Source organism: Plutella xylostella, chromosome 11 (assembly GCF_932276165.1).
Source record: "Plutella xylostella chromosome 11, ilPluXylo3.1, whole genome shotgun sequence".
In the NCBI taxonomy this organism is placed as follows: Eukaryota; Metazoa; Arthropoda; class Insecta; order Lepidoptera; family Plutellidae; genus Plutella; species Plutella xylostella.
Window position 1 is genome coordinate 1,948,921 of NC_063991.1, and position 27,947 is coordinate 1,976,867.

Sequence of the window (27,947 nt, forward strand, 5' to 3'; positions counted from 1 at the left end):
AATCGAACCCGGGACCTTCGGCTCAGTAGTCAGGGTCACTAACCACTACGCCATTCAGCCGTCATTATAATACATAATATATACGCAGGATGCTGTAGATTCTTAATGAAAAATATAAATAAGGGGTTTGCTAAACGTCCAGGTTACACTCGATTTTCAAAACTCGTGTGTGTGTATTTCTTACCAAATTGAGTCCATTTTGCATAACAACATCCAATTACTCATTTGATACTTGCCCCCACCTGATAAACAGAACAGTCTTACAGGTCGCTCGCGATAAATTAAACCTTAACAACTTACGAATAAGACTTATAAGGAAAATATTGTTCAAAACGTGTTGTCTTGACATATGACCGTTAAATTGACTCAGTAGATATTGACAGGCGACGCCAACTGCCGGCTTCTGTTCTTAATTTGAAATTTTAGATGAAAATATTGAATAGTTTGTGTTGTGTATAAGTTGCCAGTGTTATTAATAAAATAAGCTGCGATGTAAGTTGACTTTTGGAACAACAGTTGGCTTTTAAAAAATAGTTTAGTTTTTAAGTTTGTGTATATTTAGCCCATGTAACCGCCTTTTTTATGTCAACTGGCATGATGCCATTATGATAAAAGAAGGCTTTTTTAGATTACTTTAATGCATCTTACTAAAAATTATTTCATTATTTTATCCTTTTTATCACAGAAACCAAGCTGCCTAAGTACATAATATAATTTAAAAATATGATATAACACATTAACTTTGTGCATAACTTGATCATAAAAATATATTATAAGTCCTTGTGTATGTATAAAAGCCGTTTGAACATGAAATAACTACCCTCAAAACCGCATCCAGAGTTTTTTTTATTCCTAAGTTAATTAAGAAGTTATATTCCATACATTAGAATTCAACGCGGTGCCTTTTCGTAGCAAAAGTAAGTTCTAGTCTAGCGGGTTTGATAAATAATTATATCTCATCATCATCATCATCATCATCATCATCATCAGCCTGTGCCAGTCCACTGCAGGACGTAGGGCTCTCCCAAAGTACGTTACTGGATGCGATCCACAGCTTTCCACATCCAAAAATTACCCTGTTTTTCCCGCTAGCTTCGCTTTACCCTAAAAGGGAATTCAGGGATTAAAAGAACATAATAATATAACCTTTATGCTATATATTATGAAAAAATTAAGAAACAATCACTATAGTAATAGTAATAGTATTTTTTTCATAATTTTTCTGTATACTGTAGGCATGTCCACTAACAAAATTCCTTCCTAAAGGCGAATAAATTAGATAACCAAATGAAACACTCATAAAAGCGATTGTTAGACCGAATTGCACTCGGGGTCAATGAATAAAATTAAGTTTAGGTTTAGTATTCATTGATATTAGGTAACTTTAGTATTAATTAAATTCAACATCATCATTATCAGCCAATAAACTACCTATGTATAATAATAATAATATGTGGGAATATCTCACACACGGCCATCCAATCCCATGCTAGGCAGAGCTTTTAATATGGGAATCGGAGAGCTGATATAATATCAAAACAGATACATAACTAGCTATACATAATTTAGTACATGCATATTAAGGAGCCGTCCATTAATCACGTGAGGTCGTTTTTCTCATTTTTTGACCCCCCCTCCCCTCCCCCTGATATTTGGTGAGGTTTAAAAACAACCCCCCCTCCCCACCCCCCCTGGATCACGTGTATATTTTGGAAGTCTATGTAAAGGCAATTTTTGACTAGAAAAAATATAGGTCATACTACAAATCGTTAAAATTTTTGCGCCGTCCAAAATATCGGTTCAGAAATACCAAATTTTTGTCAAAAAATTAATACACGTGATGTCTAACGAGAACCCCCCCTCCCCCCTCGTGATGTTTCGTGAGGTTTTCAGTACCCCCTCCCCCCCCCTTTGAGCCTCACGTGATTAATGGACGGCCCCTAACTAATATCTGTCTTTAAAAAATATCTGCCCTGCCGGGGATCGCACCCGGGACCTTTGACATAGCAGTCAGGGTCACTAACCACTACACCCCTCGTTTAGTAACAAAAACAATGGTACCTAAAAGGCGTCAGTGTGGTCTTTCCTCAATACACAGGATCTTTTATAGATTACTAGCTGTTCCCGCGAGCGTCGCTTCGCCTTAAAAAGTTTTCCCGTTGGAATTCCGGGACAAAAAGTAACCTATGTTCTTTCCTAGGGTCTAGACCGTATGTATACCAAATTTCATTCAAATCCGTTCAGTAGTTTTGACGTGAAAGGGTAACAGACAGACAGACGCAGTTACTTTCGCATTTATAATATTAGTTAGGATTAGGATTAGGATGTAGATTGTCAGGTAGAGATTGATTTAAGCAACACGGCCGCGTTTCTGTACAGTTTTATTTATAAGTTGACATTTTGGATTTTTTGCTTTCATGGTGCTAAATAAATAATATTCTATTATGGTAACCAATGACATGATATCAATGATTTCAAAAAGAAAGATACGCCCGTCAGTACGTTTTGTCAAAAGAAAATTATGACAGATATTTATGAGATGTTAGGGCCAACGCGAGGGTGCCATTTTCTAGAGCAGTTGGGCCTGTCCTTACGCTAGTAATATATAAGTCAATGCATGATATTCTATTTTACCCTCTCATTCCTCCCCAGCATGAAGCTGCTCCTACTGGCCGCGTTGGTGGGCTGCGCGTGCGCACGCACCGCGACCCGCCAGCCTGGGGTGCAGGCGCACATCACCTCGCTCACTGATAAGGTAAGCTTATTTTAGGACGATCGCGAATGCTTCTGTAGTCTAGTGGTGGAAGAGCTACTAACTTTAAGACGGAAGTGCTGATTCGGTCGACCTAGAGGGCGTGAGTTCGATCCCCGAGTTGTATGCCAACAATTTTAGTTTCTATATTCCAAGAGTATCATCACCTCACTCACTAATAATAATAAGGTAAGCTTATTTCAATACTTTTATTTTATTTTATTTTACAAAAATAGACACACCAACAGCACATATGATCATACATTATAAAGACATAATTAAAGGTATTATTATTCTATCTATGCACCAATTACAGGCGTGCAACAGCATTCAAAAAGACTATCGTAAACAGTAATTTAAAATCTAAATAAAATTATTGTTAACATGCAAAATCTAAACTAAAATATACAATATTTAAAGACATGTACAGTAGAATTATAATATACATATATTTGCAAACCTAAATTACTTAAATGAATGACACATGAAATTAAAAATAAATTAAGAATATATAGGTACAAATAAAATCTATTTATTAAGAATGTCTAAAATTAATACTAAGGTAAGGTATAAGGTAAGCGTCCACCTGTCGGCACATTACGCACCGGACGCATTGCTTACTTTACATTTATTTACAGTAATTGTAACTAGGTATGAATATTATATAGATAGTGAGACCATAGACTAATATTAGTCTATTAGTTTATGGTGAGACTAAGGAAAAATCTAGTGTGAATAGCGTGATGTCACTTCTCCGACCAGCTGGTGACATTGACCCTGAGTATTCGTCCTAGACAACTGTATCTAGACTGTAGATCTATGTATACCTAGGATAGTTACACGTCTGTATAGTTACTATCGATCGGGTCTGCTAGCCAAGTTTTAACGACAATAGTACCTATGAGTTATGAAATTTACAAAGGCAAAGCTCGCTGTAAAATACGCGTACAATCGTACAGCAAAAAGCGGGTGACTCGATTGCGAGTCACCTGTGAGTTCTGTGACTAAACCATCGGGGATTACAATCGTGGGCATAATAATATGTGTAAAATGTGTATGCATGTATGTATAATTGTATTTACTCCAATAAGTAAGTACCTACCTACCTAACTATTTCAGTCAGAGTAAATACTGAAATCTTAGTATCTGCCTAAACCAAAAGAATTATCTTACAGTGTTGGCATTAATTTACATGTAGTGTACGAAATATACTCAAAACAAAGATCTTCATTGTTTGTTTACTTTATCTATCAATCTGTGTACTAAAGGCGAGGCCCCATTGGTGCCTTACGTCGTCGCGTCGCAGCGTCGTCGTCGCTGTAATATATTTTTTATGATCGTTCCTCTCCGTAAGTGCCCACATATCGGTAGGTATCGTACGCATCGTACCAAACGGATTGTCATAAATGTATGGAGAAACGGAGTCGGCAATGCCGATGAAGTGGACGCACTTGTGTGCATTTCTATACAAAGAATACTGAATGCGTCCCACAGTCAAACCATATTAACATTTGGTTTTGTGGGATGTATGTAATAACATAAGTTGTTTTCTTTGAATAAAGATTTATTGTATTCTATTGCCTACAATGAAAGGTGGCTTGCCTTTTGGACGACGCGACGCGACGCGACGCAACCCAGTGCAACGCACCAATGGGCCCTCATACTAAAACCATGGCATTGGAGTGAGATAGAACAATGGCCGTTTGATTCACTGACCTTGTCTCGTGTTGACTCAGTCTATCTCAGTCACTCCCGTCACGCTCGCCCAATCGGAGCGAGACAAATAATGTTGCCAGGGTTGACGGAAATGGCCAAAATGTGGGAAATTATCGCGCAAAATGTGGGAAAATATGAATTGTTTTGTTGATAATACTGATAAATAAATGTTTTTTGATCAATAGTGTCAAATACCGTGTTAAACATCCACTAAAAACTGGTTGAAGAATTTTATTATAGCAAATTATAAAATACTTAGGTATTATTATAGTTTGAAAAGAAAGTACATATTTCTTACACAAATTCAAGTATTTTCGCTAAAATAGCAAACAATCACAGAGCCGTATTTATGGCGAAACCTGTAGTATAGTGACTTTTATCTACGTCGATAACGGACCCGTGTAGCGGCAGCTGGTACCTAGTCTGAGTATTGACTATGACACATAACTATGTTTTGCGAGTGTACTAACTGATTCTAATTGGTATATAAGTAAGTAAATTGATATTAATTAGGTTAATTTGAAAAAATCTATATGTACATAATTATACTGTATACCTAAGATACGATATACCATAATCATCTATTGGTCACGTTAGGCTAATTTAAAATTACTTATACTTAGTTAAGTATTATAAAATGGATTTAGTATTTACTGAGTTCATTAAGACTTACAGTATTTCTTTGTATACGTACCACGTACCTACGCGTACAGTCATGCTTATTAACTTCATTAGTCACTAAAATACTATTAGTCTATTATTTAAACGTTTTATAGTCACTGCAGTCGCTTACTCTGCTGTGGGTAACTAAACCGATAACACTTTATAAATAAAACCCCAAATTCATAGCCCTTTTTGTCACCTTATAATAGCTTTACAAACAAACTATTTCGTGGTGATATATATACGAATTGGGACTTTTTGACTGACACAGTCTAAACTCCTGCATTTTAAAGTCATTTGTAAACGTTCTACAAACTTTAAATACGGCATATTAATTTGGGGGTAATTTTTTTTTTGAAGTGAAAATTTAATCTTAAGGTTGAGGCGGGCAACCCTGCAATTTCCCACGCCACTGACTCAACCACAGTTTCACAGAGTCTACCAATAGAATTATATCGTGTTGAGAGAAAATTCGAGTTTTCCATTTTCTAACACCGGTAAGTTTTTTTTACATGCACATGCACATAACCTACTTTTTTATACTTTTTACACATGACCTCCTTGTTAAAGACTTTTTGGTTTGATCTTGAATCTGGCTAATCGCGTTTTCGACCTTTGCATGTAATTATTTGCCGGTTTGTTTTTTTAAGATGCGCGCGCTATTTTGTGTCTTGTTTTTTATTTTTCTTACATTATAAATGAAATGCCTATTGCCTACTTATTGCCATCGCTTTTTTATTAGTAGTGTCTAGACTAGAACAACGTTGACTCGTGTGTAGCCATTGCGGTGAGTGGTTACAGTCGTCGAAATATAATAGGCCCGTTTGGACAGCTCCAAAATGTATGGGATGACAGCTGGTGTCAAACCTAAATCATAAAAAAATTACCTAAACAATAAGTAACTTATGGTGCTTTAATAGTTCTTTTTTTCTTTCGGCCGTTAAATAATAAGCCAGATTATGTGTCTTTTTATGTATTTCATCAAGTAAATAGCAAATTTGTATATCTGTCCAAACGGGCCTATTATATTTCGACGACTGTAGTGTAATTAATAAGTGTAGACTACCTTCGTTAGCACTACCATCACCTAACTAATATAATAAATAAAAACGTAAGTACATCATTTGTTAGTACTGCTTTGCGATTCTGTAAAATCAGACATCTCACTTCGATCTTCATTCTCCCTTCAACTTTCACTTCACGTATGTCATCTCATACATTAATTGTCAAAATCTCGAAGTTGCGGAAATTACAGAATGCCAATTTCAAAACTCACTCCGGATTCAGAATCGAGTTTTGACAATTAGCTTTATAGAATCGCACTGCTGGTACCTACATAATTATCATAGTGCAGTGGTTTCTGAAAAAACTGAATGGCAAGAACAGAGTTAAGGTTCCTAAACTATAAAATATGACATATTTACTAGATATATACCTACCTACTTTATCTAGTTCTAGTAATTGTATTGATACTTACTAGATAAGTAACTCATTGACATTAGAAGTACATATTAAAGGGGTTGCTATTTTATGAGTGGAGTAGGTACCTTATGCCAAGGTACTTGTACTAAAACGAATCTGTTCTAATATTTTTTTACCATTTCCGCTGCGTGTCAGTATGATTTGACATAGATAAACGTTATTATATCGCGATTCGCTACATCTACGTCTATAAAGATGATGAGTAGCGGGGTCTGGATAAGTCTTCTATTGTTAGCTTTCTTGATATTAAATAACGCATACCTACCAATACAGCCATGTCGATCTCTTAAACTATTTCAAAACAAAACGTTAAAATTCACTCAAGACTTCAAATAAAGTATTCTCAAAGAACTAACGAAATAAATCTAAATTGAACATTCTCAGTGGAGATCATAAAATATCCCACGAACCTCAAACATGTCTCAAAGATTTATAGACTGGAGTATAAAAACAGGAAAAACATCTGAACAAAATTTAAAAATAGCTTTGCTTCATCCAGTAACAACTATTGTAAAATTTAAATTTAGCTTCCGTTGATGATTTATTTAAACGAATTAAAATATTGAATTTAAGTCTATTCTTTTATCTAGACAGGGACTAAATGGACAAGTTTCATTTCAAAACTGTACCCTTTTTGTAACATCCTGTACTTATACATATGAATCCCCTTATTTCGGTGGAAAGAAAATATAACAGTTGTAATTTAAAGTGGAAGAAAAAACAACGCTGTTAATCAACTAAAATCAACAATAAACCGTGTTGACTATTTTCCTTCATTCATCCCACCTGGACCGTTTCCGAAAATAGCCCAAATGATGTCATAGTCGTAATACTTACCGACTCATAATAAGAAACAGAACTATCCAGGGTGGAACTTTATCAATGATAATCGCGTTGTCACGTCAATAATGCAACGTTGGAAATCGGAAAAAAATATACTTAATCCATGTAAAGTCAACTATGTATGGTCAGCAAAAATTACTTAGCTATTATAATACCTAGGCCTAGAATAGTATACATAGGAAACCTAGGCCACAACACAAAATCTTTATTTTTGTGATCAAACTGACGGGTGATACGTAACATGAATTCTTATAATCAAAGCTTGAATTATATTTTAGAATTGTTCGTTCCTAGTTCCCATACACTGTATCGATAGATAAAATATGATTTCACCCATGAGGATGACCATGAGGTAAGGATCAAAAGGTTTGCGTTGGGGTGGCCGACATAATATATCTTTTGCTGGCTGTACATGGCTCTGGCGGATATCCCTCCGAAGATTCAGAAAACACAAAACTGCAGTAAATAAAATAAAAAAAATAAAAAAATAAAAACGCTAACCATGACTCTATCTCGATACCGATTGCCTGTCAATCATCGTTCGTCATTCGTAAATTTAGAGAGTGACTCTGTCAACGGGAGGGCACCCTGTATATAGTTCAGTTCGGATCATTATTATCACCGGATTTCGGGAAAATCGCCGAGTCGCCGCCAAACTGTGTCGTAATTCTCGCAATAATAAACATGATCTTGTTATACAGTTAGCAAAAAAAGTTTAGAAATGAAAAACTTTAGTGAAAATCAAATAATTTCTTGGTTGTAGAAACTTAAATACGTGACTTTTTTACTTGTTTATTAAATACCAATAGTTTTTTCTTGTGAATTTCTATAAGTCGTAAATATTTTTTTTTCAAATTGACCCACTGAGTCACCCTCCTCTTCGGCTCAGTGTAGCTATTTTGCAACATCCTATATAAATGAAAGTGTAATGACAACTTTGTTTTTTTTTTAAGCTTATGACACTTTTTATGTTGACTGTACAATACAGGCGATAGTTTTCGTACCTAATAATAAAATAAACATAATTTTGTTTGAACGATCGTTAAATGATAATGGACATCCTCTGACTGTTATTATAAACATTAGTCTATCCATCTTTCAGCAATCCATTTGATGTTTCATTTCAGTAAAGTAGGATTGAGTAAAGTTAAAAAAGACATCACAATCCGATCGATAAAAAAAGTAAAAATCAAATTAAACATATTCTGTACTACCACAAAAAACTTTAAACACTATTTAACAAGTATTTAAAACGAAATTTGACAGATTTTGTAGGCGTTTGACAGCGGTAAACACCAATGTGGTAAGGCCCATTATTTTCATCACCGAAATGAGGCATGATGCATGATTAATATGAATATATAGCTCTTTTCATGCCCGGGGAAAATTGCTTTCTTGCATCTCAAATTTAATTTCAAAATCAGAAATATTGTTTTTAATTGTTCTTAGCTGAGGTGGACAAGATCACAAGTTGTATCATTGAAATAATAAATTATTAACTAACTAGGTACTTTTATAAAAGCTACATAGCGTTGCTTTAAAATAAGACATGACAATAAAAAATAAACATTGGTTTTCGCCCGTAACTCAACGTACTAGAATACAAAAAAGGTGGTCCTATTTTCCCCTTGTCCTATTAAAGGCTTAAAAAAGTTTCTATAAGAAATAGTACATAATTATTTTATTAAAAGCTCGACAACATGCGAACTTGTGACTACTTAGTATTAACCTAGCGCAACCGTGTGTTAACCAACGCACCAATGGGACAGATAATGTTAAGTGCTTATTAATGTTACAACGACATTTATCGTAAAGTCGAATTTAATTAGGTAAATATCCATTAAGGTCGGTTTACATTGAGCGAACACAGATATAAGTAACATTCTTTCATGATCTTTTCATAAGGTACCCCTTAAACTTTCTTTCACACATCACCCTGCGTGTTGTGTGAAAGAAAGAAAGATATTTTTTGTGCAAATATCTTTTTTAATAAGTATTTATACTTAACTGTTTTTGTTTTTCGTATGTGTTGCTACACAATAATTTAATAAAGTTTTTTTTTTCTAACACTGTGTTCGTTTGTTGTACTTATACATAGTAACCTAGCAAATGGCGGATCGATAATCTGAAGGGCAGGCTAACCTGTATTATTTGATGGGACCGCTCCCATTTCAGGACAGCGGCTATCTTGATGCTTTCAGCGTTTTTCAGCAGTTTGCAATTTAGCTGTTGTTTTTCATTTTGAATATTTAACTATATAAAAGGGTACTTATATTAATCCGAAAGGTGGTAACTCAGAGGTATATAAGCAACTTAATTATGCTCGACACTCAACACAAACACAGCATAAGTTTTTTTGCACTTTGCTACCTGTACCTCCTGCAGGTGGACTGGTAGAAAATGCTTTTGGCAATAACTAGATAAAAACACACACGCAATTTTTTCATGGATGTCTTTGTTCAGAATGACGAACTGTACGCTTTCGTCGATACCATTGTGCAACACCTGTATACTTATATGTATGAAATGTGCGTTATATTGTTTTGTTGTGAAAATTTTTAATGTTAATTTTGATATGGAGAGCGAGATCTCCTGGCACAGGTATTTTATACTTAATAGGAGGTCTTTACCTTATATTAGTTATAAGTTAACAGTTTTTGAAATAAACTATTTTTAATTTTAATTTTTTAATTTTTAATTGTTCTCAGGACGCGCGAGCTAAAGCCATGGCGCACCCGGCATTCGCCAACGCAGGCCGACAGGCGGGCGTGGAGCTGTGGAGGATCGAGGTGAGAACCATCACCATCATCAGTGGCTACAGCATCTGTTGTACAGTCCAACTATAAAGTCGTGAAAACGGAACTGGATCCTAACTAATTATTTAAGATCGTATTTAATCGATCTGTTATATTTATTAAAGGACAAATCCGTTAAAAATCCATAATCAATCGTTATTTTATTTTTAAAATGTATGTAAAAGTAAGTAAATAACTGCCTAACTTAGCAAAATCGCACTCTTTGATGTCAGGTCTTTATGGTTTGACTATAGATGGTAGTTGCAGCACTCGTAGGTTATGGGTTGCCGCTTCGCTGGCTGTACATTGTACAACCCTATAGCAGCAAGGCATGAGAACCACCAATAGCATACGTTTTTATGCCTGATGAAGGTGCCGGATGCACACAACCGATAATGAGTGACCGACTTTAGTTAGGATAATAGAATGTGATCCCCCTTTTCCACTTTTGCAAGACATGTCTGGCTGATCAGGGACTGGTTATAATCCTTTCAACATTATTATGGTAGTAAACCTATTTCAGCTCTAATGTTTTTCACCGAAAACATAAGCAAAATAAGTAGTAGAATATAATTTCACAGTGTAATTGTTATTAAACATCTTTGTAGCTTTACATATATACAGTTTAGTACGATTGATTAGGCGTAGATAATATGTTAATGCACCTACTTTAGTTTGCTACTTTGTATTAGCGTAAATATTATTAAGTTATTTCTATCAGTGGAAACTTGTAAAAGGCCTTTTACTGCTCATTCTATTGTTATACCTTTAAATTGTGCTGTAAGTTTTCCTAAAATAAAATAAATAAATAAATAAATAAATCAATACACTCGCGAGCTATGAAAAAGTTCCACCTGCCATTGCCGTTCCTGAAAATATCACTGGAACTTTTTCATGAGCTAATTTTCAGTTATTTTTCAGAACTTCGAGCCTGTTCCAGTACCCGCAAAAGACCACGGCAAGTTCTACAAAGGGGATTCTTACATTATTTTGAAGGTTAGTTTACAACTTCAATCATTTGTCCCATTCGAACTAGAAATATTATTATCATAGGTTATAGTTACATTGGTCTTATAGTGTAAGTTAGCACATGGCATGCTTTCCATGACGTGTACACAATAGAGACCCAACTAACATCGTAGCGTTAAAAAAACTCTCATATAACTTGTATAATGGTTCCATTCGAAAATTAAAGTGTTAAGACATAGCTGTATAAGAGTGTAGGAGAGTGCTCTAACTCACTTATAACCACGAAAGAGGCCCACGATTTTGAGAGTAAAGGCTTTAGAAAGTCGGTAAAACGGTGTCATTGAAGTGTTTAAGTTATAGAAAGCCTGTAGTACGGTGTCATTGAAGTGCTAAAGTTACTATAGAAGAGCGTTTAATCACTCTCAGCTAGAACTTTTACCGGTATAGTTGTAGTTGTAGAATGGTTATTTGACTCCCTGACTCTTATTTGTTTGGTAAAAAAGGGTTAAGTGAGTATGTTACCGTTTTTCAAATATACTTTTACCATACAAGTTGTATGTCTTTGAAAATAATAGTGTCAACAGCAATCATACGCGACAGTATTAGAGTGACAGTATTGATCATTACTAAATAACAGTAAATATAATATATTAACTTGACTTAACATGTTTTGTGAATTGAAAATAACATGCCATTGTAATTTAACTGTAATGTATACCATATTTCCCACCTCAATTTTAATGCGCTCCGAATTCATTAAGGATTTCAAATGAAACATAAGTAAATATAAAATAGACGACTCAATTTTGTATTTTTTTGTATCCTTGCTGTAAGTCCATTAGTTTCATAAATCGATTGGCATGACTGGAATGACAAAATTCACATAAATAAGTAAGTATTTTAAAGCAAAATATTGTTAATCCCAGCAATTTATAGGTTAGGTCGCCAATGCAAATGGCGAACTCACATTTGAGACATATAGACTCACCTAAGTCATCTATTACACTTTTTGAAATAGAACACCCTTAGTCAAGGGTATTATGCAGTCTTAGTCGATCCGCACAGTCTTGCTTAACACCGTTACTTTTACAGTCTACTTGCCTAACGCAATAAGCGTAAGTTAAGTTAACCTTAAAGATTAAAACTGCATTGTTGAGTTTTCCAACACTGTAATAATCTTGACTTACTGCACTCTTGACAAAATCTCTTTTATAACCAATTCCTGCAGCCTAAATTCAATATGACACCTAAAGATTTATATGAGTATTAAAGGAAACCACTTAACAACCACAAGTGTTAACAGGTGTCAGTGAGCACTCTTGTATAGCTTTAGGTTCTAGAAACAGTTTAAACCTATAACATATTAATTATAATTGCTTTGACTAATACCATTTTAACACTTAAACCTGCTGTTAACACTAATTTCATTTGTTAACTCATCTTTATCGCTTTATGTTAGAACTGAGATAACTAAAACACAGTTATACAGGTTAAAGTTATAAAAATAGCTGTAACTGAGGGTAAAATGTTTGTTGGGGAGCAACGCATTCAAAATTAACCACATGGAATTGTGGTAAATGCCTGATTATATTAATCACAGTTATTATAATATCCCAGGGGCACATACTTAGAATAACCATCGACTAATTTATCTTTTTTCGTGATTCGTGATACGGGCTTCGTGCGTCGAATCTATTCTACATTATATATTTCCATTATCCCTTCCACCAGACGTCAGCCGACAAGAAGAACAACCTATCCTGGGACATCCACTACTGGCTGGGCAGCCAGACTTCCCAGGACGAGGCTGGCGCGGCGGCCATCTTGACTGTCGGGCTGGATGATAAGTTCGGAGGCGCCGCGGTTCAGCATAGAGAGACTGAAGGGCATGAGAGTCAGCAGTTCTTGGGCTACTTCCAGTCAAGTGAGTCATTCTGCTGCTGCTACATGGGTTCTTTATCTACGTAGGTAAACGTGACTTTATTGCGATTTTCCATTAATATGGCGCATTGATTACTTGGGGCGCAAGACGCTTTTCAAGGCGCTTTTTAATTTTTGTGACGTCTTGACAGTTCATTATCGATGTCGATAAACTCGTAATACGTATTATTTACTCGTAATATTTATGATAAATCGCGATATAATGACGTTTATGTACGTCGATAACAAACCCGTGTATCGGTAGCTGGCATATTATTGCTTTCGCCACACCACACTATACCACAAATGATGGCCTAGTGTCAGCCTGGACCAGCCAGGACGAGGCTGGCGCGGCGGCCATCTTGACTGTCGGGCTGGATGATAAGTTCGGAGGCGCCGCGATTCAGCACAGGGAGACCGAGGGACACGAGAGCCAACAGTTCTTGGGCTACTTCCAGTCAAGTGAGTCATTCTGCCACGAAGTTCACTGTTGACGAAGATAAACGTCACTGTATTGCGATTCGCCATTAATGCGCTTTCCACAAAACACGGCACCGTATTTATCGCGATATAGTCACGTTTATCTACGTCGATAACCACCCCGTGTATCGGCACTGGCATTTTACTGCTTTCACCAAACTATAGGTTTTTAGGGTTCCGTAGCCAAAATGGCAAAAACGGAACCCTTATAGTTTCGTCATGTCCGTCTGTCCGTCTGTCCGTCTGTCCGTCTGTCACAGCCGATTTACTCGGAAACTATAAGTACTACAGTGATGAAATTTGATGGGAATATGTGTTGTATGAACCGCTACAAAAATATGACACTAAATAGTAAAAAAAAGAATTGGGGGTGGGGCCCCCCATACATGTAACTGAGGGATGAATTTTTTTTTTTCGATGTACATACCCGTGTGGGGTATCAATGGAAAGGTCTTTTAAAATGATATAAAGTTTTCTAAAAAACATTTTTCTTAAAGTGAACGGTTTATGAGATATCAGCTCTCAAAGTCGTAAAAAGTATGTCCCCCCCCCTCTATTTTTATAACTACGGGGTATAAAATTCTAAAAAAAATAGAGGTGATGCATGCTAATTAACTCTTTCAACGATTTTTGGTTTGATCAAAGTATCTCTTATAGTTTTTGAGATAGGTTGATTTAACTGTAAACGGAACCCTTTGTGCGCGAGCCCGACTCGCACTTGGCCGGTTTTTATATTTCTCTTAGGTACCACAAATGATGGCCAAGTATCAGCCTGCTCAAACTGATCAACACGTGCAGTCGTGCAGGTTTCCTCACTATCGATGTTTTCTTTCGATCGTTCGCGATGAAATTAGATTTCAGTACCTACCGGATTGTGCAAAATCCAAATCCATTGCAGTTCATAATAATGAATCCAGTCGTTGTATGTTTGTTTGTGTATTTGCGGCCAAACTCAACACATCGCGGTATTGCGGGATAATTCTGTTCTATGTTTACAAAATATCTCATTAATCATCATCGTTATGTGTGTACATAGATCTATGTTTCATCTGAAACTAATAAACGATACCGAAACGAAAAAAAGGTCAAAAGTAATGTAAAAACTGATTTTATAACAGCATTTTTATATTACCTTTTTTATCTTTCTAGTTAACATTCAACAAGTTTCCATACACATTACACAATGAAAATAATGCGTCTAGGTATTGAGTCCTATAATACATAGGTATGCTAACTATCTAGTTACTAGATTCTAGTAGATTACCTAGGTATCAAGTAGATAATTGTGATCGCAATACACAACAAGTGCCTTCAACTAGATAATTGATCCAGCTGATTAGTCAATCACTTGGTAACCTTCGAGAATGGGAATAAATTAATAGGAATAGGTAAACTTACATGAGTACTTTAAGTACCAACGTCAATTAAATAGTCAAAAGAAAATACACTTTACAACACATAGGAGCGATGGTAGCTCAGTTCTGTAAGCGCCCGCTTCTCACACTATACGGGTTCAAATCCCTCTCCTTTTACCGTAAAGGGAAACATCGCGGGAAAACCCCCATATCTAGATAGATTTACCACATCAAACTCATAAAACCAAACGTGATAACCTAAAGTCAATTTTTTTTATCTCAGATACTAAATACAATACTAAAAACAATACTTCACTTAATCGCGGGACAATCGACTGTTCATGAACCGTTCAGAATCTGTCAATTTAGATACTTACCCCCTTCTTCTTCCTCCAGCCATCAGATACCTGGACGGCGGGCACGCGTCAGGGTTCACGCACGTGAGCACCAACGCGGGCGCCAGCAAGAGACTCTTCCAGATCAAGGGCAAGAAGAACATCCGCGTCAGACAGGTATGATGATGATGACCAGCTATATTGTGGCACTGCTTCTTTGAAAGAAGCCTAAGGTCTTGTCCAGAAGGAGTGAATTCATCAAGAATCTCTAACGCGTGAGCATTTGCGAAGGAATTCAGAACGAAAATAATAAGCTGCACTTTCAGAAAAAGAAGAAGGCCTAATAATTGAACTTAGATTTTATTGAGTTGATTGTGATATTTGGGTGCCTACTCGTCTACAGCTAGACAAGACGCCCAAAAGAGCGCTTGTCGTCACTACCGACCAAGTCGTTGGTCCAGCACCGTCCTACGGTTGCATATTTGTTTCTCAAACTCAAAAACCTCCAGACAACTAAAGCCAACCCTTCTACCCTCAGGTGGACCCGCTGATCTCGTCCATGAACAAGGGCGACTGCTTCATCCTGGACCTCGACCAGGACATCTTCGTGTACGTCGGTGAGAAGACCAGGTTCGTATGACTGCATGTCCAAACCTTGACAGGAGGTGCTGGAAGAATTATGAACTTAAGATCTAATTGTATTGCCAATTTTACGCAAATAAAGGTTTCTACTACATACATACATACATAGGTACTTACATAAAGCTGAACGACTGCAATCCCCGAAAGGGTGGTCAGAAGTCACCCGCTTTTCGCCGTACATTTGTACTAAGGTCGCGAGCCGTATCGCCGTTTTTGAATGAGATTATACTCGCACTTAGGTTACCCTAGAATCTAGATGTGGGTTTCCTCACGGTGTTTTCGTTCACCGTAAGAGTACGTGGTATAAATTTGTACTTAAATTCTTCATTTCTAAAGAATGCATTGGTACATAGCTGGATTCAAACCCAAGGCTTCAAGAATGTGAGTCGAGACTTTATCCATTATTTTTTTTTTAATATACTTCACTTTACTTTCAGGAACGTAGAGAAACTGAAGGCCATATCTGTCGCCAACCAGATCAGAGACCAGGACCACAATGGACGCGGGAAGGTGGATATTGTTGGTGAGTTTTGTGACATAAGAATGAGATAAATTTTACTTGTCTCGATAATGCGGCCCATCCTCCCGTGATCCGGATGAAAAATTCCGACACTTTTAAAGGGCACCGACAAGAAAGCTGAAGCCTATCTGCTGCCACGGCCATGATAGTCTGGTTTTCATCTTTCTGCCGCATCTACCTGCATAAAAGTACGGTGACAAGTAGACGTCAGTGGTATCACGCGCACGATATCCGAATGTCTCATCATCGCCTGCGCATTTGACATTGACTTATTACATGAAAATATATTATTGATTACCAACCTAAGAAATATTAGGTACATTTACTCTAACAGCTACACTAGGATTCCCTGTGTCGTAGGGGTCTTTCGAAACGAAGTGCGTATTATTAAATTTTGCAGACTGACGATATAAATGATCACTCATCTACCATTATCCCTTCACAGACCAGTACTCGAGTCAGGCGGACGTGGAGCGCTTCTTCACGGCGCTCGGCTCCGGCAGCCGCGACAGCGTGCCTGAGGACAGCGCGGGAGGAGACGACCAGGTCAGAGGATAATAATGTTATGTCGGGATACCTCACACAAGTGACAAGCTAGGTTGAGACTGTAATGTGGATAACGGACAGCTGATACATCTATATCTGCGGCCGGGGATCAAACCCAGGACCTTATTCGGCATGGCAGTTAGGGTTACTAACTACCACCACCATTCAGTCATCAATAATGGTCGGTTGTCTGTATAATGGGATAAGAATGCTTCTTCACGGCGCTCGGCTCCGGCAGTCGCGACAGCGTGCCTGAGGACAGCGCGGGTGGGGATGACCAGGTTAGGATGGAACTTCAATTGTGTGAAACATAGCATAGTATGCCTCACGCCAGAGATGCGGGTTCCAAACCCGGCGCTCATATGTACCTCTAAAGTTGAGTCCTTTGAATTTAAGTACAATGTATACCATGGCACTTACGATGAAGGAAAACATCGTGAGGAAACCTGCATATCTAGATGTAGCACATGATGGTGTACAGCATTCTAGTCCACTTTAGTCCTCTTTATCACAATAAGCCAACAATCATTGACAGCTGTGTGCCACTAATGCCACTATATTCTGTCTTCGGTATCCCTCCAACAACAACCAGCTACCTGTCCTAGCATGTCCTTTCAATAGCTCTTCCCTCGCTGCCTTAGCTGATCACATTGTCTTTACATTACTTATGCCCTTTTTGTACCAAAATCATCCAAAGCTCTAACTAAATGCCTTCAACATCACCAGGCTTTCGAGCGCAACGAAGAGCAGACGGTGACCCTGTCTGAGATCTCCGACAGCAGCGGCAAGCTGAAGATCACGCCGCTGAAGAAGCCATACACGCAGGAGCAGCTGAAGCCTCAGGTATTGTCAGATCAGAAATAATTATGTGGTATGAATGATATTATGATTTTTTATACGGAAAAACAGAACTTCCAATAAAAAGTCGGCTAAAGTGATGTGACGATCTTGCTGAAGTGTGTCAATAATGGTAAATGGTAACTGCGAGTATAATGATAATCATCATCATCAGCCAATAATCATCCACTGCTGGACATAGGCCTCTCCCAAGGAGCGCCACAACACTCGGTCCTCGGCCTTCCTCATCCAACCACTACCCGCCACCCGCCTAAGGTCGTCAGTCCAGCGGGCAGGAGGGCGTCCCACGCTGCGTTTGCCTGTTCGTGGTCTCCACTCGAGAACTCGTCTACCCCAACGGTTATCGGTTCTTCGGCAGATATGACCAGCCCACTGCCACTTCAGCTTGCATATTTAATGATAATATGCTCTTTTTAATAAAGATACTTTGATTTCAGGAATGCTACATCCTGGATACAGTCAGTGGCAGCATCTATGTGTGGGTGGGCAAGCAGTCTACTGACAGGGTAAGTCTACGTTTCTATAAAATATTATCATCCAGCACTCATTAGAAAACTGGTAGACATTGAAATCTACAGTCCCGTAGGTTGTGCTTATATTATGTAGTCCGTATATAAAAGGAACACTGCTGCTTAATTCTCTAGCCAAAACAAGAACACCTGATCAAATCTTTAGTATTTAAATCTGTACTAATAATCTGTTGAAAAAATCCTTCAAGATGATATAAATAAATGAAATTTTAACTTTCAGGAGAAGACCGAGGCGATGGCTAAAGCTGAACAATACCTTACTGCGAAGAAGTATCCTGCTTGGGTATGTACCATGTACCTTTTTACCTCCTACATCACTACATCACCTTCTTCTTCATGGTGTCGATGGCATCTAAAGTTTGATTCCCATTTAGTGGCGCTGTAACTAACTAGGTATCTAACGTTGACTTTACAGAACAGTGGTCATTATCACGTTTGAAACTTTTAATTTTCCACCATTCCTATATGTCCAGATTGTCCAGTAATGTATACGTCGTGTATATGACTAGTATATGACGACCGAATGGCGTAGACGACCGAATGGCGTAGTGGTTAGTGAACCTGACTACTGAGCCGATGGTCCCGGGTTCGATTCCCGGCTGGGGCAGATATTTGTTTAAACACAGATATTTGTTCTCAGGTCTTGGATGTGCCCGTAAAATGGCAATAGGCCCGCCCCCTATTACATTGGGACTAACATAACACTCTGGCGAAAAGTGGGTGCAGCAATGCACCTCTGCCTACCCCGCAAGGGAGTACATTAGTACAAGGCGTGAGTGCGTGTGTTGTGTGTTTTTTTATGACTAGTATATAGTAATGCTAATAACATTCCACCACCAGGTGCATGTATCCCGAGTCCCGCAGGGCACGGAGCCGGCCGCCTTCAAGCAGTACTTCACAACCTGGCGTGATGTCGGCATGAGACACTCCAGGATTGTGCGCTCTCTTAGCGGTAGGTTCTTCTTTTATCATCATCGTCATGAACCTGTAACCAACTGTCCTTAAAATGTGAGAGCGCTTGTGTGGAGGGCCATAAAACTCTGCATTCTTCATCCAACCACTACCTGTGAAAACTCGTCTACCACAACGGTTCTTCAGCAGATATGATGAGACCTTTGACACTTCAGCAAAGAGGGGCTTACCGTATTATGGCTGCAGGCTGGACAAATTCCTCTAATTCTTTATTATTTGTTGTGTTTGTAAAAAAACAGAAAACCAGGAATAATCAAACCTTTAACTACTATCCTCAGATGAAGAGTACTACAACAGCGACGACGAGGTGTCTGCTCGACGTGCACAGATCGTGGGTCGCACGGGAGCAGCCCGAGCGTTCATGCCTGACGAGGGTACCGGCAAATACACTGTCTATGGGTGAGTATATGGAAAAGCAGCGTGGGACGCCTTCCGGTCTGTTAGACCCAAGACTTTAGACAGGGTAGTAGGATGAGGAAGGCCGAAGACGGAGATTTGTGGCGCCGCTCCTTGAAAGAGGCATATGTCCAGCAGTCAATGATTATGGGCTGATTATGATAATAATGGTTGTCGCCAGACCGACGCGTCTACTACAAATAGTAATGTATCAGATTGTCGATCAGATATGGCCAACTGTCCTACCGGCAAATTACGTGAGGCAGTCTGAGGTTGGCTTAGAATCGGAAACCGAGGATACAATACTGTGCTGCTCTGCTAACCACATAATTTTTGTCTACAGAATCGAACCCACAACCAACAAGCTGGAAGCCGACTCGTCCAATCAGGGCAAGCTGTACCAGGGCGACGCGTACGTCATCAAGTACACGTACGACAAGGATGGCGCTAAGAACTACGTCATTTACTACTGGGTGGTGAGTGCACTTCCGTTACATACACTTTTTGGCTGAATACTTATTGAAACCTGTTGATATAGATGTGTGTAGATGTGTGAACCCACCAAGCATCACCACCAAGCTGAAATCTGCTTCAATGCTTACCGTGTGATCTGATAATCATAAGTCTACTGGACATATACCTTTTAAAGGACCTTCTCCCCCTCCTCTAACTTTCTCATAGCTTCTGCCACCTGTCTAAGGTCGTCAGTCCAACAGGCCGGTAGGCGTCCCACACTACGCTTGTGATTCGTCGTCAATAATGATCAAGTATAACTTATTGTGTTTCAGGGCAAAGACGCATCCAAGCAAGATGAGTCAGCCGCTGCCACCAGCGCTGAAATACTGCACTCACGCGTAAGTATTCTTGGTTATTCAAAATCTATATTTGCAATTTGGTAGAAAACGGCGATATAAGACTGAAGCACGGGTCTTTTTCTTCATATATTTTCCATACTATTTGTAACTGTGCAGAAAGGATTGGCCTCTAGGAAAAAATTAGCGTCTGTCGCTGACTCGTAAAATCACCTTTCGTGTGTCATTTCTACTTTCTTTCTTCTATCTATCTATTTTTCCCCAGTGATTACTATAGGATTGAAATGTTTCCATTAGAGCTCACTTATCTATTTTGTTAACTGTACCTATGATAACCATGTCTATTTGCAGATAACCGACGCTCCGGCAGTCCTGGTGAAGGTGCCCCAAGGGGAGGAGCCCAAACATTTCCTCAAGATGTTCAAGGGCGAGCTGGTGACACTATTCGGAAAGCAATCGAAGGAAACCGCTGACAGCATCAGACTATTCCAAGTAAGTATAAACTTAACATATCAGCCATGTTTTCGACTAAAACTAATTTTAAATCAAATCAAAGTGCTTAATTTAAGTTAATTGAATTTAAGTGGTTTCAAAATTACTCTTAAATCATCCAATACCTTCAATCACGGTCTAATGTTGTTGATCCATATCACGAACAATATAGGACCCAACAATAACCCCTGAGGTACCCCACTAAATAGGAGATAACATTTCAAATAGCATGCTTTTAGACAAGTAACCAGAAGTGACTGGATGGAGAAAACCAAAACCAATATTAAGGCTTTCCTTGTGAGAGCCCTTTATCCAGCAGTATATGATTCTTTCTTACCTGATGATAATTATATCTATCTATTTATCATGGCAAGCTGATGTTCCGCATTTAGCCTCTAAGGTGGGCCATTTTGCGTGAAATACCAATAGGATGGCTAGCTATTATTACTATTAACCCACCCAAGCTCACGCCAGAAAGTCAGTAGACGACTAAGGATCATACCTGGGCTAGTAGCACGGCCCGCATTTAAGACGTGACATAATTTTTGCATCGCGCTCACTCACATCGAGCAGCCTCAAGAGCTAGCGCGACGGAGAGCTTTTGTCACGTCTTAAACGCCCCGTACTAGCCCTTCTGATGATGCTCATGATAATGACTATCCAGATCCACGGCAACGAGTACGGAGTGGACACGCGCGCTCAGGAGGTGCCTCTCACGGCTGACAGCTTCCGGGCTGATGACGTGTTCCTGCTGAAGGCTCCGGGACAGAGGTCCGGGGTGTGGATTGGAAAGGTAAGGAGGTTATTGAAAATCCCACTTATATTATAAAGGCGAAAGTTTGTGAATGTGTGTGTGTATATTTGTTACTTCTTCACGTGAAAACGGCTGAACCGATTTTAATGAAATTTGGTATGGAGTTAGCCGACACCCTGGATTAACACATAGGTTACTTTTTATCGCGGAATTCCCACGGGATATTTTTTAAATGAATGACATAGTGAATGAGGATTAATAAAAAGGGTCGGGTGGACCACATTGAGTATGAATGATCACCCGAGTCCACGTTGTACTATGGTGGACCATTCTAAAGAAAACTGCTACAAGGTACAATAAAATATTCTTTCAGAATGCACGAAGCCACCATTTACGCTAGCAGAAAATATAGGTTCCGTGCCAGCTTCAGCCACTGTAGCGAAGCGTGACTGTATGCTTGATTATAAACGCTGATTAAATAGATTGTTGCACTTCTATTGAATTATTAGATGATAACAATATGCACACACGTCGGTAGGTGGGTAGAGAGAGAGAGAGAGAGAGAGAGAGTTGCCAGACGACAAAATACATATTAAAATATTAACATTGTTCTTTCATCACATTATCTATCTACATCTCTTCTATTCAGGAGTCCAACGCCTCCGAGCGCTCCATGATCGAGTCGTTTGCCGAAGCCATCATCGGGAGAGGAGCCGAGTACGAGCGCATCCACCAGGGATCAGAGCCTGCGCACTTCAAGGACCATCTGGGTAACTAATAATAATAATATAACACATGGGGTCGTTAAACCTAGTCAGAGGCCTTCGGGCAGCTTGAAAACATCTGACAGTCGGGTTGCCCACTTACCCGACAACTCTCTTAAAACAAGCTTGCTTGTGTTGGGGTCCAACGCCTCGGAGCGTTCCATGATCGAGTCGTTTGCCGAGGCCATCATCGGCAGAGGAGCTGAGTACGAACGCATCCACCAGGGGTCAGAGCCCGCGCACTTCAAGGACCATTTGGGTAGTCTATTATTTTCTATTCTCTGTGGGGGTGTAAGTACCAGGGGGAACACTCTATATGACGAAAAACAAAGTTCCTGAGCGCTGCTGCTCGAGCCACGACTCTATCTCGTTCGTTCGTTTTTCGTCAGTATACAGGGTGTGGCAAAGAGGGTATACTAAGCCAAAACCTACATGTGCAACAAGTTATATCTAAGCCCGAAAATTAAATCAGAATGAATTAATAAAAATTAATACGAAAATATAACGAATTAAATCGAAATTCGCAAAAAAATATATCATTTGCCATAGTATACCCTTTTTGCCGGGATTCGAAACCGCATCTCTAGCGTACCACCACTCTATTTCATGTATCCTTAATAAAAACATTATGTCTCCAGGCGGTGAAGACATAGAGCCGTCCACAACCCAGGCCTGGCGCGACCGGCTGGCGCGTCGTCTCGGAGCCACGCCGTCGCTGTACGAAGTCACTGTGGACTCTCGCAACGTGTTCACGTTTGATGAGCAGCCTAACTATCAGCAAGTGGTGAGATGCATAGCTTTATGACAAAAAACATAAGCAGCTGTCTATACGTATAATCAAATATACTTCAAATCCATAAAAGTTCAGTTTTATAGTCATGTCTTAGCAACATGAAATGTTTTTGTAAGTTATTTTACACATAGTTATGTAAGTAGTTAATTGAATTTTAAAAAGTTGTTCAGAATGCTCTGGTGTCATTTAATTCTCAGAGCTTTCGTGCAATCGGCACGTTTAATACAGCAGCAGCGCTCCGAAACTTCGTTATTCCCCAGTACCCCCAGGCCCTGTAGCACAGGGCGCTATTAAGACGTGACAAAAGTTCTCCGTTGCGCTCACTCTTGAGGCTGCGCGATGTGAGTGAGCGCGATGCAAAACTTTTGTCATGTCTTAAAAACGCCCCGTACTAAGTAGCCCTTCTGTATTTATTACTTTGTTACCCCCCATAGAGTATATAGTCCAGTCAAGGAATGAGGTGTAGAGTGCGTGAGCAGGTAACTAAGCGATTCCTTCAGAAACTTGTTGAGGGGGCTTGGGTTGTTAACATACCAAAAGTCCTGACTCCTAGGTGATGAGCGGGGGGGAGTAGGGGGGTTAAAGGTACGATTTTTTGGTTTTTAGCTTATTTCTCGAAAACGGTGCATCGGAGAGAAATATTATAAGCTAATAAAATGGAGCTCTTAAAATTATCTAAAACTTTTATACCATATGTTTTTTTCTAATTCCTAACCGTTTTCGAGCTATTACCCTCGGATAAAGTTGAAATTTACAAGAAAAATGTATTCATGTCAAAAAATTCATAAACATTGCATCATATTGTCTTAACCTATTCATAAACGAAAAAAATGAAGAGGAAAGAAGTTCTAGATTTTTTTATTCCCTTTTAGAATATATTACATATGCTGGTCAATGTCCAACCCGCCTAAAGTTAGAGCTACTTTAAACTTGCATTTTGGTAAAGTCACTGACATAGCTCACCGAATTAGTAAGCTTAAGTGTGAGTAAAATAGCTCTAACTTTAGGTGGGTAGGACATTAACCAGCATATGTATATATATTCTAAAAGGGAATTTAAAAATCTACAACTTCTTTTCTATTAATTTTTTTCATTTATCAATTGGTTTAGACAATATGATGCAATGTTTATGAATGTTTTGACATGAATACATTTTTCTTGTAAATTTCAACTTTTTCCGAGGGTAATAGCTCGAAAACGGTTAGGAATTAGAAAAAAACATATGTTATAAAAGTTTTAGATAATTTTAAGAGCTCCATTTTATTAGCTTATAATATTTCTCTCCGATGCACCGTTTTCGAGAAATAAGCTAAAAACCAAAAAATCGTACCTTTAACCCCCCCTACTCCCCCCCGCTCATCACCTAGGAGTCAGGACTTTTGGTATGTTAACAACCTAAGCCCCCTCAACAAGTTTCTGAAGGAATCGCTTAGTTACCTGCTCACGCACTCTACACCTCATTTTGAGTCATTTATTGACTGGACTAATATTATAAACACTCATCCGTGGAAGCACAGGATCTAGTCTAGATATACGTACGTGGCCATCCGTGGTATTTTTTTACGCATGTACGAAGCCGTAGAGCCCGTAGAGTGATTATTTATACTTTAATACCTGTTTCTTCCACAACCCCAGTTCCTACAGCCTGATGAAGTGAACCTGCTGGACACGGGAGACGAGGTCTACGTGTGGATCGGAGACGAGGCTGAGCCCAGGCTGGCCAAGAACTCACTCAGGATCATTGAGGTGAGAACACTTACTATAATCCTTTCATCGCAGAGTGCCTAAAACGCATTCTGCTTCTTTCACGTTATGCCTAAATTTTAATGTAAATGTCTAGGAGGTATAGTCTGAAACTGTTTATCCACAGTCGATTGACCCATGAACTTTTATGCAAGTGCCACACTATCGAGGAGCCATTAGTTATGGCGGTAATGGATGTTATCGTAGGTGTGTGGCCCCAGCATTAGCTTACGTGTGTTTCGCCTACAAACTTGTGTGGGTTCAAACAAGGTGTCAGCTTACTCCATGGCAAATTTGATGAAAATTGATCCAGCCGCATCGTATGATCATGTATAAAGGCCTCTACACACCAAAGCCGCTGACCCGGCGGCTCAGGCCGCCGGCTCAACCCGCCGGCCTCATTTTGAACAATCATGCCTCATTTTGTACTATGATAACCCGCCGGCACTAGGCCGCCGGGCTATGCCGCCGGGTCAGCGGCTTTGGTGTGTAGAGGCCCTTAGATTTACCGCCCATTCGACTCACCGTTAAGGGTGAGGCCCCGTTGTTGCGCTGCGTTGCGTGGCGTCGTCGCCCGCTGCAAAAGAACTGTCATAAAAAATATGGGTTCCCCTCATCTCGCCTAATCTTTATTGCCCTAAACTCGTTTCGCATAACTCGTAAGGTCTAAACTTTTTTGGTAGAATCATTGGCATAAACTTGAAACACCTAAGTCTCGTTTGCTCAAATTGTTCGTATTGGTATAATCTTGTTTCTCCTAATATAATCTTAATAAATACTATATTAAGTATGTTGTAAATGTACAAATTGTGGTATTTTTCTCCTACATCCCGAAAATCACGATATTATTTAATTATACGTTAGCTCTTCATTTTTACCTTTTTTAAATGGTTTTAAAGTAAACAGTTATACTTGATATATGACTTGCCTTGTTGTGAAAGATTCACACAATCAAACAGTGAAAACCGCTAGTAAAAGTGATCACGGATACTCAAGATAATAGCAAAACAAGTTCAAACAGAAATAATAACGGTTCTCCAAAATACTGACGAATCTATCAAAATATCGTAAGTGAATGTCCATTATAATGATTACAAACGCCATTAAACCCCATGAGATCGAAACCTAAAGATAGGTGCGACGACGAGCAAAGCGAGGAGGAGCGTGTTAGGTGCACATTATCGTCAAAAGCAAAGCGGAGCGCAGCGAAACGGAGCGGAGCGTTTCCCACATAGCGGCCACAATACAAGGCACCAGTTTGCGCTATGGAGGGAGACGCTCCATCAAAGTTAAAGCCAAACGAATATTATTACTTTGTATAACCTATGCCATAGCATTATTAGGCTATTCAAGATTTGGCTATACCATTATTAGGCTAAACAAGATTATGCGAAAGAACTTTTTACTAAAAGAGATTTATGCCATACGATTTTCGGCGTAACGAGACTTTGACCAAACGTTACTATGCAATATAAGATTAGGCAAATAAATCTTAGGCCAAAAAAGGTAGAACCAAAAAATATATCTGGGTGACCGAAAGAACGAACGCACAAACACAACCCCCGTGTTGCACCACTTTTAGCCCCTCAATTAACCGAATTATAAAATTAATACCCATATACTTATCTGTATATTATTTACCTGTGTGTTACCCAGTATTAATAGACCCATGTTATCCCCAGTCGTACTTCAAGAAGGCGGGTCACGCGCGGGTGGCCATCGTGATCAAGCAGGGCGCCGAGCCTGAAGCCTTCACTAGGCTGTTCGACTCCTGGGACCCCAACATGTGGATTGTGAGTAGTAATTTAACATTCATTCAATAGTTACCTTTGTAAACTTTACATATCTACAGGGTGATATGAAAATATAATAGGTACTAACTAGCTTTTGTGGCTTTGTCCGCTTTGTCCAAATGTACAGTCAGCTGCTTTAGTAGCTATACACTTTTGTACCTTGTCAAAATACCTACTAAACAAAACGTCAATGTTTGAATGAATGAATAGGCATTTAGTGAGTTTGACAAAGATCAAAAGTGTATATAGTTACTAAAGCAGCTGACTGTACCTACTACAGTCCGCTTTAGTTGGTGCAAAATCGTTGTTTCGAATAGACATAAACATAAATAATTATGACAGCTTAGATTAACGATATACGAACAAGATGGAGTGTTAGTGCAAATTAAACTTTGCGACAAATATCACCCCACTTCCACCACTATTTATCTTCGTAAATATCGAAGCTACAGCTCTTATATTTTGTATAATTTAAAGTGTATTTGTTAATAATGTTAATGTATGTGTTATTTTACAGAAACAAAACAACTATGAAGTAGAAAAGGAGAAAATGCTTCGGGAGAACTTTATCGACACCGACTAGATATAAAATTATAACGCACAAACTAAGTAACGACTGCTATGGTATGGCACGTTTATCTACGTAAATAGTTGAACGTTAGTTTGAGTTTATCCATGTAGATAAAGATGTCATGCCGTGGGCATTACAGATATCTAAAGTGTTAAATAATTAACAATGTCTATTATGTTTTTTTTTATACTTAAGCTTTAATTAATTCCGAAAATAAGTACGCACATGAGCACAAAATATTTATAATGTAGAAATTATATGAATTTGTTGCATTAAACTGTTTTCTATTCTTTTATTATTCTATGTTGTAACCGTTAGCGTACCTACAAAGTATAATAGGTAATATATAATAACCTACTTTTTAAATGGTGCTAATCAATAGGTACTATACCTACTACCCTACAATTTATACATTTACTTTCTACAAAAAAGCATTTATTATGTAGTCTGA

The 27,947-nt window shown here is 38.7% G+C and overlaps 1 protein-coding gene across 1 annotated transcript; it reads left to right on the plus strand.

Moving 5' to 3' along the window:
• The first annotated feature begins 337 nt into the window (after nucleotides 1–337).
• LOC105382898 (gelsolin) lies at nucleotides 338–27,791 on the plus strand. The gene is made up of 23 exons (XM_048624284.1): nucleotides 338–492; nucleotides 2,653–2,755; nucleotides 10,165–10,245; nucleotides 11,173–11,247; nucleotides 12,952–13,144; nucleotides 15,372–15,487; nucleotides 15,849–15,940; nucleotides 16,390–16,475; nucleotides 16,918–17,018; nucleotides 17,745–17,861; nucleotides 18,314–18,382; nucleotides 18,627–18,689; nucleotides 19,247–19,358; nucleotides 19,657–19,777; nucleotides 20,118–20,250; nucleotides 20,563–20,628; nucleotides 20,938–21,078; nucleotides 21,665–21,871; nucleotides 22,482–22,602; nucleotides 23,235–23,380; nucleotides 25,025–25,135; nucleotides 26,815–26,925; nucleotides 27,443–27,791. The coding sequence occupies exons 2-23, from the start codon at nucleotides 2,654–2,656 to the stop codon at nucleotides 27,506–27,508; spliced, it is 2,430 nt and encodes an 809-aa protein (XP_048480241.1). The 5' UTR covers nucleotides 338–492; nucleotide 2,653; the 3' UTR covers nucleotides 27,509–27,791.
• The last annotated feature ends 156 nt before the right edge of the window (nucleotides 27,792–27,947 follow it).